At 40.9% G+C, this 12,630-nt stretch overlaps 1 protein-coding gene across 1 annotated transcript in view; it reads right to left on the bottom strand.

Moving 5' to 3' along the window:
- Window positions 1–12,630, bottom strand: part of LOC149249539 (uncharacterized) — a 339,013-nt gene that overhangs the window by 53,764 nt on the left and 272,619 nt on the right. Inside the window, exons 13-15 of the mRNA XM_089458737.1 lie at window positions 10,943–11,002; window positions 10,527–10,700; window positions 10,225–10,334 (exon numbers count right to left, since the gene is read on the bottom strand). Coding sequence (XP_089314863.1) covers window positions 10,225–10,334; window positions 10,527–10,700; window positions 10,943–11,002 — 344 coding nt within the window. The remainder of the gene's footprint in view (window positions 1–10,224; window positions 10,335–10,526; window positions 10,701–10,942; window positions 11,003–12,630) is intronic.

The following is a 12,630-nucleotide window of genomic DNA, read 5'->3' as shown; positions in this document are numbered from 1 at the left end:
TCAGCCAGTCCTGCTACTCCTCTTCGAGGCTCCCGTAGCAAGGTCTAATCCAAGAGGTTGGGTACCTCAAGGATCATGCCCCTCATTGTCTATAGTCCGCCTGACTACAACTCGTTGTCCCCCCACTTCCACTCAAGTGGTGCGTGTGCACTCATGGCAGAGTCATCGTCTTTCAAATCTTCCTTCTCTTCCCGTGTTGGAGCTGCCTTAGTCTCGGAAGACTCTCCCTTACTTTTCTTCCTTGGACACTGGGTCGCATAATGACCCAACTCCCCACAGTGGAAGCACTTGATCTTGGAGAGATCTTTCTTCTTCCGCTTCTCCTGCTTTCCCTCGGATGCTAGGGCCACATCTTCCTCCTCCTACTTCACTTTGATCCCCTTGCTACTGCTACCCGTCTTTGACTGCATCTAATCTCTTCCTAGAGAAGAGTTGCCCACATCTCGTCCCAAGGTGGAAGTGTCCCTTTGCCCAGTATACTCTGGACAAACACTTCTCAATCTTCTGAGATAGCATTCATGGTTGTCCTCACCATTAGCTCCTGATCCGGTGACGCTCCTATAGCAGTCAACTGGTCTAGGATCTCATTTAATCCTCCGAGGAAGGTGTCAATTGATTGTCTCTTCTTCATCTGATACGACCTCATCTGATTCTCAAGCAGCGTTCTTCTCTGCACAGAAGTATGCTGGTACAGCTTCTTGAGAGCCTCCCACATCTCAAATGTCGTTTCATTCTCGGCTACATGTGGTACCACATGATCCTTGACCCCGTCAAGAATAATGCACTTGGCCCTCACCATCGCTTCCTCGTACCTGTCATTATCACTAGGTCGACTGGGACAACAATTACCTTCAAGGCGAAATTCTTGACATGATTCTTGTCAAGCACTGATAACATTTTGGCCTTCCAGACTGCGAAGTTCGATGCTCTGTCCAGTCTATCCTGGTCTCTTACCCCGTGTAGTGCCATGATGCTCCTCTACTTCCCTCTTGGAAGTTCTCTGTTCGACTCCTCTAGTCTCTACTTCCCGTCTGGAAGTTCTCTTCTGGACTCCCTCTAAGTCCTGATTTCCCTCCTGGAAATCCTTTTGTCGCTTGTTAAGATGCCCCTTACTCTGATCGTCTTGTGCAACTACACTGTTGATCCAGGTTCCTCGGCTGGAAACCCTCGGTAACAACTCCTCTGACCCTGCTCTGTCAGATACTATTCTGACTACAATACCCTCACCAGCTCCACTCTGTAATATTCCTGCAGCCTTCTAGACCCCAGAAACTACCTCTCTACGAACCGCGTCAGCCCCTCTCTGCCTCACACTGGCACTGCGTCAACCCTGGGATGGCCTGCATCAGCCCTCTAGCCCTCTGTGTCAGTAACGCTGGCCTCTCTAAGGCTTTGCGCAACTCCCGGCTTCCTCCGTGTGGCCCTGGCTGGCTCTGCGTCACACTCCTTGGCTTTTGCGCTGCCAGAAACAACTTCTGTCACCTTGGGACAGTTGTTTCCTAATGTTATTGCTCCGCTCGGCTGATGCCTTTTAGTCCTCCTGTGATCTGCAATCAAGCTCTGATACCATGTTGAAGTTTCTAAGTTTACTTAGTTAAAAACCCTCCATGCACTTTATCTGATTTATTCCTACCTACTTGTTATTTTCCTTAACAAGTTATTTACAATGTAAATACTGAAAATAAACACTAGTGCATGCTCAACATATTACAGATCAACAACTAAAAGAAACAAGAACAAACACACCATATGACAACATTATTTTTGGACTAATGTCCCTAGAAAAACCCAATGTGGGAAAACCAGTGCAGCGATCTGAGGGTTTTCTTATTAAGCAATATCAGAGTACAATCTAGGTGCCGAAACTGGCCTACCCAACAAAGAATTTCCTTGGCAGTAATACCTCTCAGTTTCTGACAAATCTATTGGCTGAAACCCCGGATAATCCTTCCGGCAACTACTCAGCACCAATCTACCCTAGAAACCCCAGTGCCTGCCCAATCTGGACTACGTCAGCCTCTCCTAGCCCAGCGTTGGCCCTATGTCAGCCTATCTTGGCCTGCGTCAGCCTCAGGCGGCCCTGTGTCAGCTCTTTGATCCTCTGCGTCAGCGATGCTAGCCTCTCTGGTGCTCTGCGCAGCACTTAACTGCCTCTGTGTGGCCCTGTGTGAGCACTGGCTGCTCCTGCGTCTCTCTCTCTCTAGTTGTTCTGCTACTCTCCCAGTACTATCTTTGCCTCTCTGTCTCTCTGTACTCAATGCCCTTCAGTTGCTCTCCGATCATTGTTTCTATCTCTCTTAGCAAACCCTGCTCTAGAGAATAGAATGACTAATCACTCTGGTGTGTTCTCCAAGTGACCCTCAAGCCTCCTCTTATACTTTTCTTGTTGACATATAAACAGCCGAGATTAAGTCCCTAATCGACAGCTAAGATTAGATCTGGCTTGATCCATGTCTTTTGGACCATTCTAACACATATTCATATTAAACACATTATAATTTTATTTTCCCTAAGTTTAGACTTAGGGACTCCATTAAAAATATTAATTATTTTAATATCTCCTGATCTTTTTAGAATCTGCCCAAACCCTTTCTGAGTATTGGAGATCTCATGTGCCCCAAACTCTCCACCAAATTTCGTGGCTAGAGCACATTCGATGCTACCCCAAATCAACAAAAAAAAGGGTGGAAAAATCAACGGCGAGCCACCTCATGTACCATGATTCCTCCCTGCTATACATTATAAACCCAAGTGTGGGCTTCCCTCTTATTAGCTACCCTTGTACCCCAACATGTGACCCAGGGCTGCCCCTTCTCATTCCCTACTTCATTCACCTATGTGCCACATGCCCCCACCTTTTCAACGGATGTACCTTGACTATGTTATCCCCTTTAGAAGTAAAAACCACCTAATAGGGTACATGGTTAACCCCATTTGAAGTTTAGGAGACATTGGCACATCCCAAAGCCCATTATGGAAGGGTAGGCCATTATGAAATCCCCACCTGTGGTCCATGATTAGGTAAGCTCATTTATTCAATTTCTCTAATGACTTGTTGTACTGGAAGGCTAGGGGACACATTGGATCTTATGCAAGATTTCAAATGGTTTCCATTTGGGTTTGGCCTCCCTATACGGGGTCCTGGTCCTCCACAGGGCTACATTGGCACATGTAGGGTGAGCGTTGACAGCCATGGGCCTCCATAGCAGCAACTTGCACTCCATGGATTCCCACAACCATTTAGAGATTGATCGTGGTTCACTCATTAGATGAAGAGGATGCACCTGATCCATCATGCCCAACCGGCCCCAAATCCACACCACACACTTCGCAGATGATCCAGGACCTACAAGATGATGTGGCATCACCTACACCATCATCCTAGCCCTTGCAGGCAATCTACAAGCATCTTTGATTTGTTTGGAGGTCCATGAGGACACTTGTGTGCCCCCACATGTCATTTGGAGCACCACAGGTTATTACAAGGGGACAACCCCTAGTCCACTACTTTTGAGGGTCCTATTTTTCATTGTGACACCCATGGACCTCATTAGGCCTCTTAGAGGGCCCTACGCCATGCATAGATTATTATTCGACCTCTTGAGAGGCTTACTTTTTCATTTATGAGCTAGTTTGGTGGGCTTGTCACCAAAAGTTGTATTATTAGAACATTATTTTATTTTTGGGGCTTATGTACATGAAGGTGGCTAATTTGAACTCCTAAGTTGTGTATAAATAGAAGTGAGATGAGCCCATTTGCTCATCATCACTTTGGTTTGGATCTTTTATCTCTCTTGAGATTTTCGCACTTTTTTCTAGAGGATGAATTGGAGCTTTATGGATGAGTTTTGATGTGTGGATATTGGTCTATCTTCTCTTGGACCTTCTTAATTGTCAATTGTGAATGGCTGGATATACTCTTTTACATGTAAATAAGTGCTTTTATGTTATTCTTGTTTACTTTTGTCATATATGTTGGACTAGGATTTTCATTGTTCTAGGGCTAATTGTCGTATGCATTTATCGCTTAAAATTGTGGAATTTGTATCTATTATAGCACCTTTCAATGTATGGGCCAAGTAATAGGAGCAAAATTTCCTAGAGGTAATTCTATCAACGAATTTAACCTTGACAAGCCATTCTTCTTTCACATCGAAGTATAAAAGTTGCAAGGTTGCTTCTTCTTGACCTAGAAGGCAAACGAAGTGATCTTGAGGCCTCCGAACAAAGAAATCCTACTCTTACTCAACATAGACTCCATTCTCCCAAATATTACAGCACTGATCTATCAAGAATGGTCACTAAAATCCATATTTTCTCACATCCTTCTGAGACTATCCACATTGGGGTACCTAGGGCATCAATTTCCTAACAAGCTAGCCATCAAAAAAATCAATCTCCTACGTGCGTTGGCCTTTCCTCTAGCTCTCCTCCAATTTTGAACCCATTCCAATGGTGGAGTTGGGAGAAAAGTCAAGCCTTAGCTCCAGGATCAAAACTTGCCCTACCATCCCTAAGGCTAGTACCTCATAAGGTCAAGACAACATCTTCAAGTGAAATTATTTCTTTGATCCTTTCCCCCACTTTTTCTAGGGTAAGAATATCATTGGTTGCTTCACACTTTCCTCATACCCTAGACCGGGTCCACTTGGCCCCATGTGATTCCGCTCCTTTAAAAGATCATTCGTCAATAACCATCTGGGATACCAATTCTAACAAGGATTTTAGGGATTGGGGAACTCCTTCACAAATCTTATCCCATAAACCTAACTCTCAAAATCCTCTCTTCCTTTCCCTAGAATACATAGTGCCTTGCTTAGAAAGCAACAAAGCTCCATCCTTCGAACTTTTCTGGAAAAGGGTTTGTCTAGGTCACTCATATCCATTGACTTATCATTCATTAGTGACTCCATACATATCGGGTCTCCTCTCGTCGGTGAAAGTCCGTAAATAGAAGGGAACCTTAGCTGAGTTGACAGTGGGCTAAGTCTCCATTTGTTGCCCTTGGCCTAGCATTTTCCCTTTAAGAATCCCCCTTAGGTCCCCTGCTAGTTTGAGCGGTAACAGGCCTAATTATCTAAATCAATCTCATTAGAAGTGTATGAATACAATTGATGTGAATTCATTTTAGCATCATCACCACTTGGATTTGGAACTAGTATCACTTTAGAGATTTTTGCTATCCCTCTTGGAGGAAGAATTTTTGGAGCATGGAATGAACTTCGATGTTTGCATAATTTTCATGTCTTGGAGCTTCTTGATGGCAAGTTTTTGGATGGTTGGATATATTCTTATACATGTAAGTGCATTTTAATTCTATTATTTCTTTCTAATTATGTCACATACATTATTGCTGGAATTTTGCTATACTAGGGCTTATTTGCTACATCTCTTATGCAAAGTTGTGGAAATTTTGTTTGTGGATAGTGAATGCTTCATGTATGGGCCATGTATAATGAATGAATGTTCCTAGGGATGTTTGATTATTGAAATTCATCTTGACAAGCCATTTATCTTACAAAACGAAGTATAAGTCATTGAAGTTCTTTTTGCTGTTGCCCTAGTGCCAAGCGAAGTTGTCTTTGGGGCTTCCTTGACCTAGAAAATTCAAAGGTCCATAGTCATAATTCTACCTGACTCCAATCTCCCTAAAGGATTAGGCACTAGTTCGCCCAAAGGTGATCACCTTAAACTTATTTCCCTTCTCCCCTTTCCTCTTCTCTAGGTCTAGTCCTCTAGGTCACCTAGGGCATCACTTATCTCACGATCTAGCCTCCAAATATTTCGATTTTTGGTCTACAACTCCATTGGTGTGTCTTCAAGAAGCCCTCCAAATTTCATGAAATTTCGACAGTAAGATTTTGAGATATCGCAATCCCTAACTCGAAGACAAATTCTTGCCCTTGGCTTCCCTTAGGCTAGAAACCTCACTGGGATCCTTACACTGCCATTCATTGAAAATTCATTCCTTAATCCCTTTCCCCTCCCTAATTAGGTCAAGCATATCATTGGTTGCTAAACTCCCTCCCCTTGGCCTAACCTAGGTCCACTTCATCCTGTGTCGTCTCGTATCTTATCTAAGTCAACTCTTCAAAAACCACTTGGGAAACCAAGTTCCACAAGGATTTTAGGGTTTAGGAATCTCCTTTACAAGTTACATTCCCTAAGCCAATCCCTCAAATCCCTATTCCCCTATCCTAGAGAACCTTGCACCTTGCCTAAGAAGCAAGCAAGTCCCACTCTTGGGTCTCTCGTAAGAAAGGGTCATCAAGATCTCTTCACACCCATCTTAGTTGATCTATCCTTCATAAGTGCTTCTCTATATATCGGGTCTCCTCCCATCAGTGAAAGTCCATAAATAGTAGGAAACTTTAGTTGTGGTGACAGTGGGCTTTAGCTTCATTGTTGCCCTTAGCCTAGTATTAACCCTTCAAGGATCCCCTTTTAGGACCGCTGCTCGTTTGAGGGGTAACAGGGTGTAAATTGATTCCAAAGGCCTATTCACAAGAGAGGCTCAAATGACAAGCTTACTTGCTTTAGAAGCAAGATGAATGGCTCTCTAAGAAGGGCTTAAAAGGATACCTTGATCCAAAGGTTCAGGGATATTTCTTGATATAAGGCGTCCTAAACCAAAGAATCCTAGAAAGATAGGGTTTCTAAGAAATTCTTGTGAAATTGGAGTTACAAAGTTGCGAGACCACAAAGAAGCCCTAGTGGGCCCATACGAGGTCAAGGTTTTGGGGTTGAACAACAAACTAATGGACTTGACCAAGTTGGGGTGGAGAAGAGGATCAAAGGAATTAGATTTTTTTTGAGATCTAAATGGAGACCCGTGGCTCTCAACGCTCACCCTACAAATGCCAATATGACCCTCTAGAGGGCTTGGACTGTTAATTTTTGTAGCATCAGATGTGTTGTAGCCATGAAATTTGGTGGAGAGGCTAGAATACATGAGATCTCCAAAAACCGTAAATCATTTCTGGAAATTCCACCTAGAAATGACTTAATTAGATTATTAACCAGTTTTAAATATTTCCTAAGTCTAAACTTAGGGAATATGATTAGTTAATCAGAATTAATTAAGCCAAGGTGCGAATCATCTAGAAACTCACACGAAACGACTCTAAGATTATCCTAGACAATGATTAAGTTTTAATCTTGGTCGTTGATGTTCCAACAGTGGATTATAACAGGAAGTCAATGGGCACTTGGAGAAGACACACTAGCAGTTTGATTTCCTTGGCAGATCGATTTCCAGAGAGCAACAACAGTTGTTAGAGAGCCAAAGATCGAAGCACAGACAGTGAGGAGCAAAGACAATAATCCAAAGGACATTTTCCAAATCCACAGAGGCAGCAGCAAGGGGCCAAGTTATTCCCAATGAGGCAGCACAGTTGATTCAGAGAAGCAATTCGATTTAGCTGGAGAGAAATCTGTTTTCAGTTCCAGAGGCCGAGGATAGGGTCCAGAGTGTCAGAGAAGCAATTTCCTTGGCAGAGACGGGCAGAACGACTTCATCAGAGACAGTTCAGAGGCTAAACGTCATAGGGTCTGTGTAGAGTGACGCAAAGGCTAACGCAGAGGGTCCAGGAGGACAAGTTTCTGAAGAGAAGTTGTGTCGGGATTGCTTGTGGAAAAAAGGTAATTCCCTCAGATATTTTTTCCCAAATTTTCTTGTTGTTTGGATTGCCAGTTAGGCATCCATAGATTGTACTCAGAATTTCACTATTGCATAATAATAAAACCCTTAGCTACTACACCGGTTTTCCCAAGTTGGGTTTTTCCGGGGACATTTGTCCAAAAATAATGGTGTCATTTTTATTGTGTGTGCGCTAGTATTTTCTCAGTTTCCAGCGCTATTATTTCCGCAGTATTTTATTTGTGAAGGTTGCAGTGTGATTTATTTGATATTTGTCGTAGCAGATAAATTGTTAAAATAATTGACAATTATAAAAATAAATTCCAATTGCTACAATAGGATTCCAGTTTTGGAATTTTCACATGGACCACATATAGGGAAACCAAACCCTAGATGAAGACCCACCTGCAATCCTGTATAAGATCCAATGTGTCCCCTCACACTCCAATACAACCAATCGTTAGTGCAATTGCGTAATGAGTTTACAAATCATGAAACTAAGTGGCCACTTCATAGTGGCATGCCCTTCCATAGTGAGTTTCAGAACGTACAAGTGTCTCCAAGTTCAAGAAGAATGTTAACCAAGGACCCTATTAGGTGGTTTCAACCTCTAAAGGGGGGGTGACATGTCCATGGTACATCCATCAAATGGTAGGTCGTATGTAAAATAATGATGGAATGGAGTGGGGCATTAAGGGAAGGCTCCAAGCCTAACACCACAATACAAGGGTAGCTAAGATAAGGGTATCCCACATTTCAATATATGAGTGTAGGAGGGGGTAATCGTGGTACTCGAGTTACCCTGGCCATTGTTTTTCCACCCTTCTTCATATGCCTTTTTCCTTTTGTAGATTTTTCTTTTGTAACTGCTCGAGGCTCAAGGGGATGAGAGCATATTATGTAGGATATAGCAGTGAATATCCCCTTTATGTGGGGCAGTTCATCACCCACTAGGGGTTGGGACAATCATAGGTTCCCAGGTGATCTAAGGGGCCAATATGAGGAGCCCTAGCAACTAGGGTGATGGCCATGTTGATAGGGGTAGCGCTGACGTTTGGCTTTTGCCCACGTGCTAAATTTGAATGTCCCGACCATCTTTTGCAGTTTATGGTACATTTCCTATTGAGAGTGGCCAAATTATGCTTTTTCTTTTCTTTTGGCTGCATCAACCTTTGGGTCATCGTTCCAAGCTCGATCCAAGTTGTAAACAAGGGGAGGGGAAGGCTAACTCCTTGTGGACCCAGACAGGAAGTATGGTGAATGGGGTTATACTGAGCAAAGGGAAGTGATCCCTCACCTTTTAGGGAATTGTGCCCTGAGTTGGAGAAGAGCTAACCAAAAGTGAGAGGACGAGCTGTCATGGTGGCAGCGGGTAGCCTTCTTGAGTCGCACAAGACTAGTCCCTTGATGCTTAGAACTTTACATTATTTGGGATAGGTTTTGTTGTAATAATGCCTTTTTATTGAAGCTAACTAACCAAGATGTCTTCTTCATCAGCTAACAAACACCTGTGGCCCAATATTCCTTTGACCTAATTATGACCATCTTTACAAACAGTTAACCCTCCTTTCTAGCTTATAGAGAATGACATTGTTGTCAAATCAACTCTTTAACAAGCAATGGTTACATAGAATCTAGATTGAATTTTACATGGAAATGGGTATCAGTTTTTGAAATGGATACACACTGCAAACTGATCCCTCAAATCTGGAAACGAGGAAATGTGGTACGAAAAAAAATAATATATATATATAAACTTTTCAAAAATGTGATTTTCTTTTATAAACGGCACATCATCTTCAAAGAAAAAAAAATCCCACAGGTTTTTTTTTCTTTCTTCTGTTTTATTGTCATTAAAAATTAGTGTCTATGTATCTTTATCAAAGATTTGCTTCCAAGTTTAGATGTTTGGGTGGTTCCCAGTGTTCATTTCCCAAGCCAAAACATGCTTTTGGAGGCGAAGACAGAGTCTTTAGCAGGGAAAATGTACCTGAAACACTACATGGCATTTTCCCTTATTTTCCAAAACGTGAAATGCAAGATGCAACATTTCACAATGTTTCAGGTGCATATGGTACGTGTTTCCATGTTTCCTGGTGTTTCACGGGGATCCAAACACCAGGGAGTTAAATGTTTCTTGCAACACTGCTTAGAATCAATTGGACAATTAGCAACCATTATATTAACAGTAAGTTCATGCCATTTAGTTTGGTTGAGGTTCAATCTATACAAAAGATTGTGATAAGCAGTGGACACAAGTAAGCCATTATTCCATCCAAGAAGCATTAGGATAATTCTTTATTGGATGCCTGTTGCAGATGCAATCATGTATAGGATGTGCATTTGTAAGGTCCAATCACCAATCATCCTTACAACTAAAGCTCTCCTAAGTCTCACTCACCATGCACGTAGCACATGCTCTCTCCATAACACCTGATCTTTAGGCGATTAGGTTTTTGAATATAAATGCATTACAATTATAGCTTGCTTCTCCTGATAATCAGTTCCGTTTAATCTCAAAAATACTAAATCACTGTCAGTTCAATAAACAAAAGATTACTTCATTTTTTGGCATAAATACTTACTGCTGGGTAAACATTGTATTTTGAAATATTTCGGAGGAATTCTTATGAGCATCATCCAAAAGATGGTTATACAACAGTCCAGCTAGACCCACAAACTGCTCTTCCAGATTCTGCACACCATATAAGATTTCAAAATGTTAAAACTGCACCTACAAAAACAAAGGTCAAAATTTAATATTCTCCCAAAATGTCTGTATGGTTTGAAATATTACGAGAGGTAATAACATAAAATCTGTGGCAATCTGTGCTCGTTAGATTATGTGATCAGAAATATACCAATATAGAGAAAGCAGAAGACATACATCAAGAAATTGTTCTAGGCGCTCAACAAGTTCATGTGGAAAAGGTTCTGGTAAGCTGGTTGTCTTCTTGTAGAACTTATCAAGCCACAACTCTGCAGTTGACTTCTTCCGTTGGCCTTTCACTGGCTCCCCAAGTGGTGTTTTCAAATGCTCATTTGCAAAGGACTGGACTGCCTGAGGATGTCATGCACAAGATTTGAAGGATTCTAAATACCAGAGTTGTACAAGGAAAACGAGTCTCAATTTGTAAAGGGAGCAATTTGTCTATTACAAGAAAAATGAGTAAACTTGTGACCTTCCTCCCTGTAAATCAAGGGAAATTCTTCATCCATGAACATGATGCGTTGGTCAGACAGACACTTGTATCACTGACCACTCACATACAAGGATGGACATGAGATTATATTTGTCAATACCTCTGTTGTGTCACGAATTTTATGTAGTGCTGCATCAACGCGTGCATAGATCGTGTTCCGCTGCGAAAGATAGAAATGACAGAATAAAAATTTGATAAATATATAGGCAATACTACTACCACTATGCCAAAATTTATGAATCCTAAGAACAGAATAAATACCATGTTTGTGCTGGACGCATGAATAACAATATTACCATGTTTGTGCTGGACGCATGAATAACAATATTACCATGTTTGTGCTGAATGCCTGAATCATGGGATATGTCACAAGTGGTACAGTGGATGGTGCTTTATTAAGCATTAAATGGTCTAATTATTATTTCGGGTTCACATCTCAAAGGAATGAAAATATAAGTTTCGAGTTTTGAAATAAACAGAGTTCAATATGAAAATGGAGGATTGAAGAAATTACTGACTTTTGTACAAAAACATAATAAAAAATCATACAACTGTCAATGAATTAAAATAATTAAGGTTTATATTGTAACACAGAACCAAATAAAGATATACGATTCAGTGATGTATAGTATGTGAATGTCTTGTGAGTGCATCACAAGATTTGTGTGCCTTAAATAAAATGATATTGCTATTCAATAATAAGTTTCAATTTTAAGAAATACCGTACAGTATTGAGACACGATGAGGGCCAATGCCACTTCATAGTCCTAATGGTTGACAGTCTTACCTCATTTGTGATATTAGCATCTTAAGAGTATCATGTACTGCCCCAGATGTAGTTCTATTCTAAGATACCACGATATTGATATTGATACAGATATGAATATCATTTTTAATAAAAGTTTTGATACAGTACAGCTGGAAACAGCATATATAAAAGATAACATATATACATCCATATATCTCTCACTATATTTATGTGTTTATAAACCCATTGGAAAGAGGATCATGTTTGGTCAGCCTTAAGGCTCACTAAGCAGCAGTAACATTGGCTGTGACTACATCAACAGCCCGAAGGCTAAGCATCATCAGTACACAGGATGGGAAAATATTGGTTGTGATCCCATCGGGGTTTGAATTGGTCACCCTCATGGCAACTGCTCCAGTTTGCAACTAGAGTCTAGACCACAGTCCAACAGTCTCTCTCTCTCTCTCTCTCTCTCGATATATATATATATATATATATATATATATATATATATATATATATATATATGATCCTCTCTCTCTCTCTCTCTCTCTCTCTCTATATATATATATATATATATATGATGCTCTCTCTCTCTCTCTCTCTCTCTCTCTCGATAATACGATATATATATATATATATATATATATATGATGAGAGAGAGAGAGAATTTTATATTGTTTCAAAGTATGATGCTAGCTCTAAGTTGGATTCCATAGAGAAGCAGCACTAGTTGCCAACACATAACCTGCAAAAAAGGATGTTGCATGAGCCTTGATTTTGAAAATTATTCATTATAAAGTCATCAAATGATTGCCAACATAATGCTCGAGTAGATGACCAACAGAACTCGCTTAATATCTTACTATTGCCACATCAAATATTTTATGGGATGTAAAATGTAAAATAGAGTGAGACATTTCCCCAAACATTCGGTTATTGATTGGCATGCATCTACATTATAAAATTTCTCACATAAAGAGAGAATAGATGAAGATCGATGGCAAATGTTCAATTGTCAGGCTATCGAAGTTGCCACA

The sequence above is a fragment of the Pinus tabuliformis genome, chromosome 7, assembly GCF_031772625.1.
Source record: "Pinus tabuliformis cultivar Carrire ecotype Pingquan chromosome 7, CPIR1, whole genome shotgun sequence".
NCBI lineage: Eukaryota > Viridiplantae > Streptophyta > Pinopsida > Pinales > Pinaceae > Pinus > Pinus tabuliformis.
Note: the sequence above shows the minus strand (reverse complement) of the source record. Positions and strands in the feature narration are given on the sequence as shown.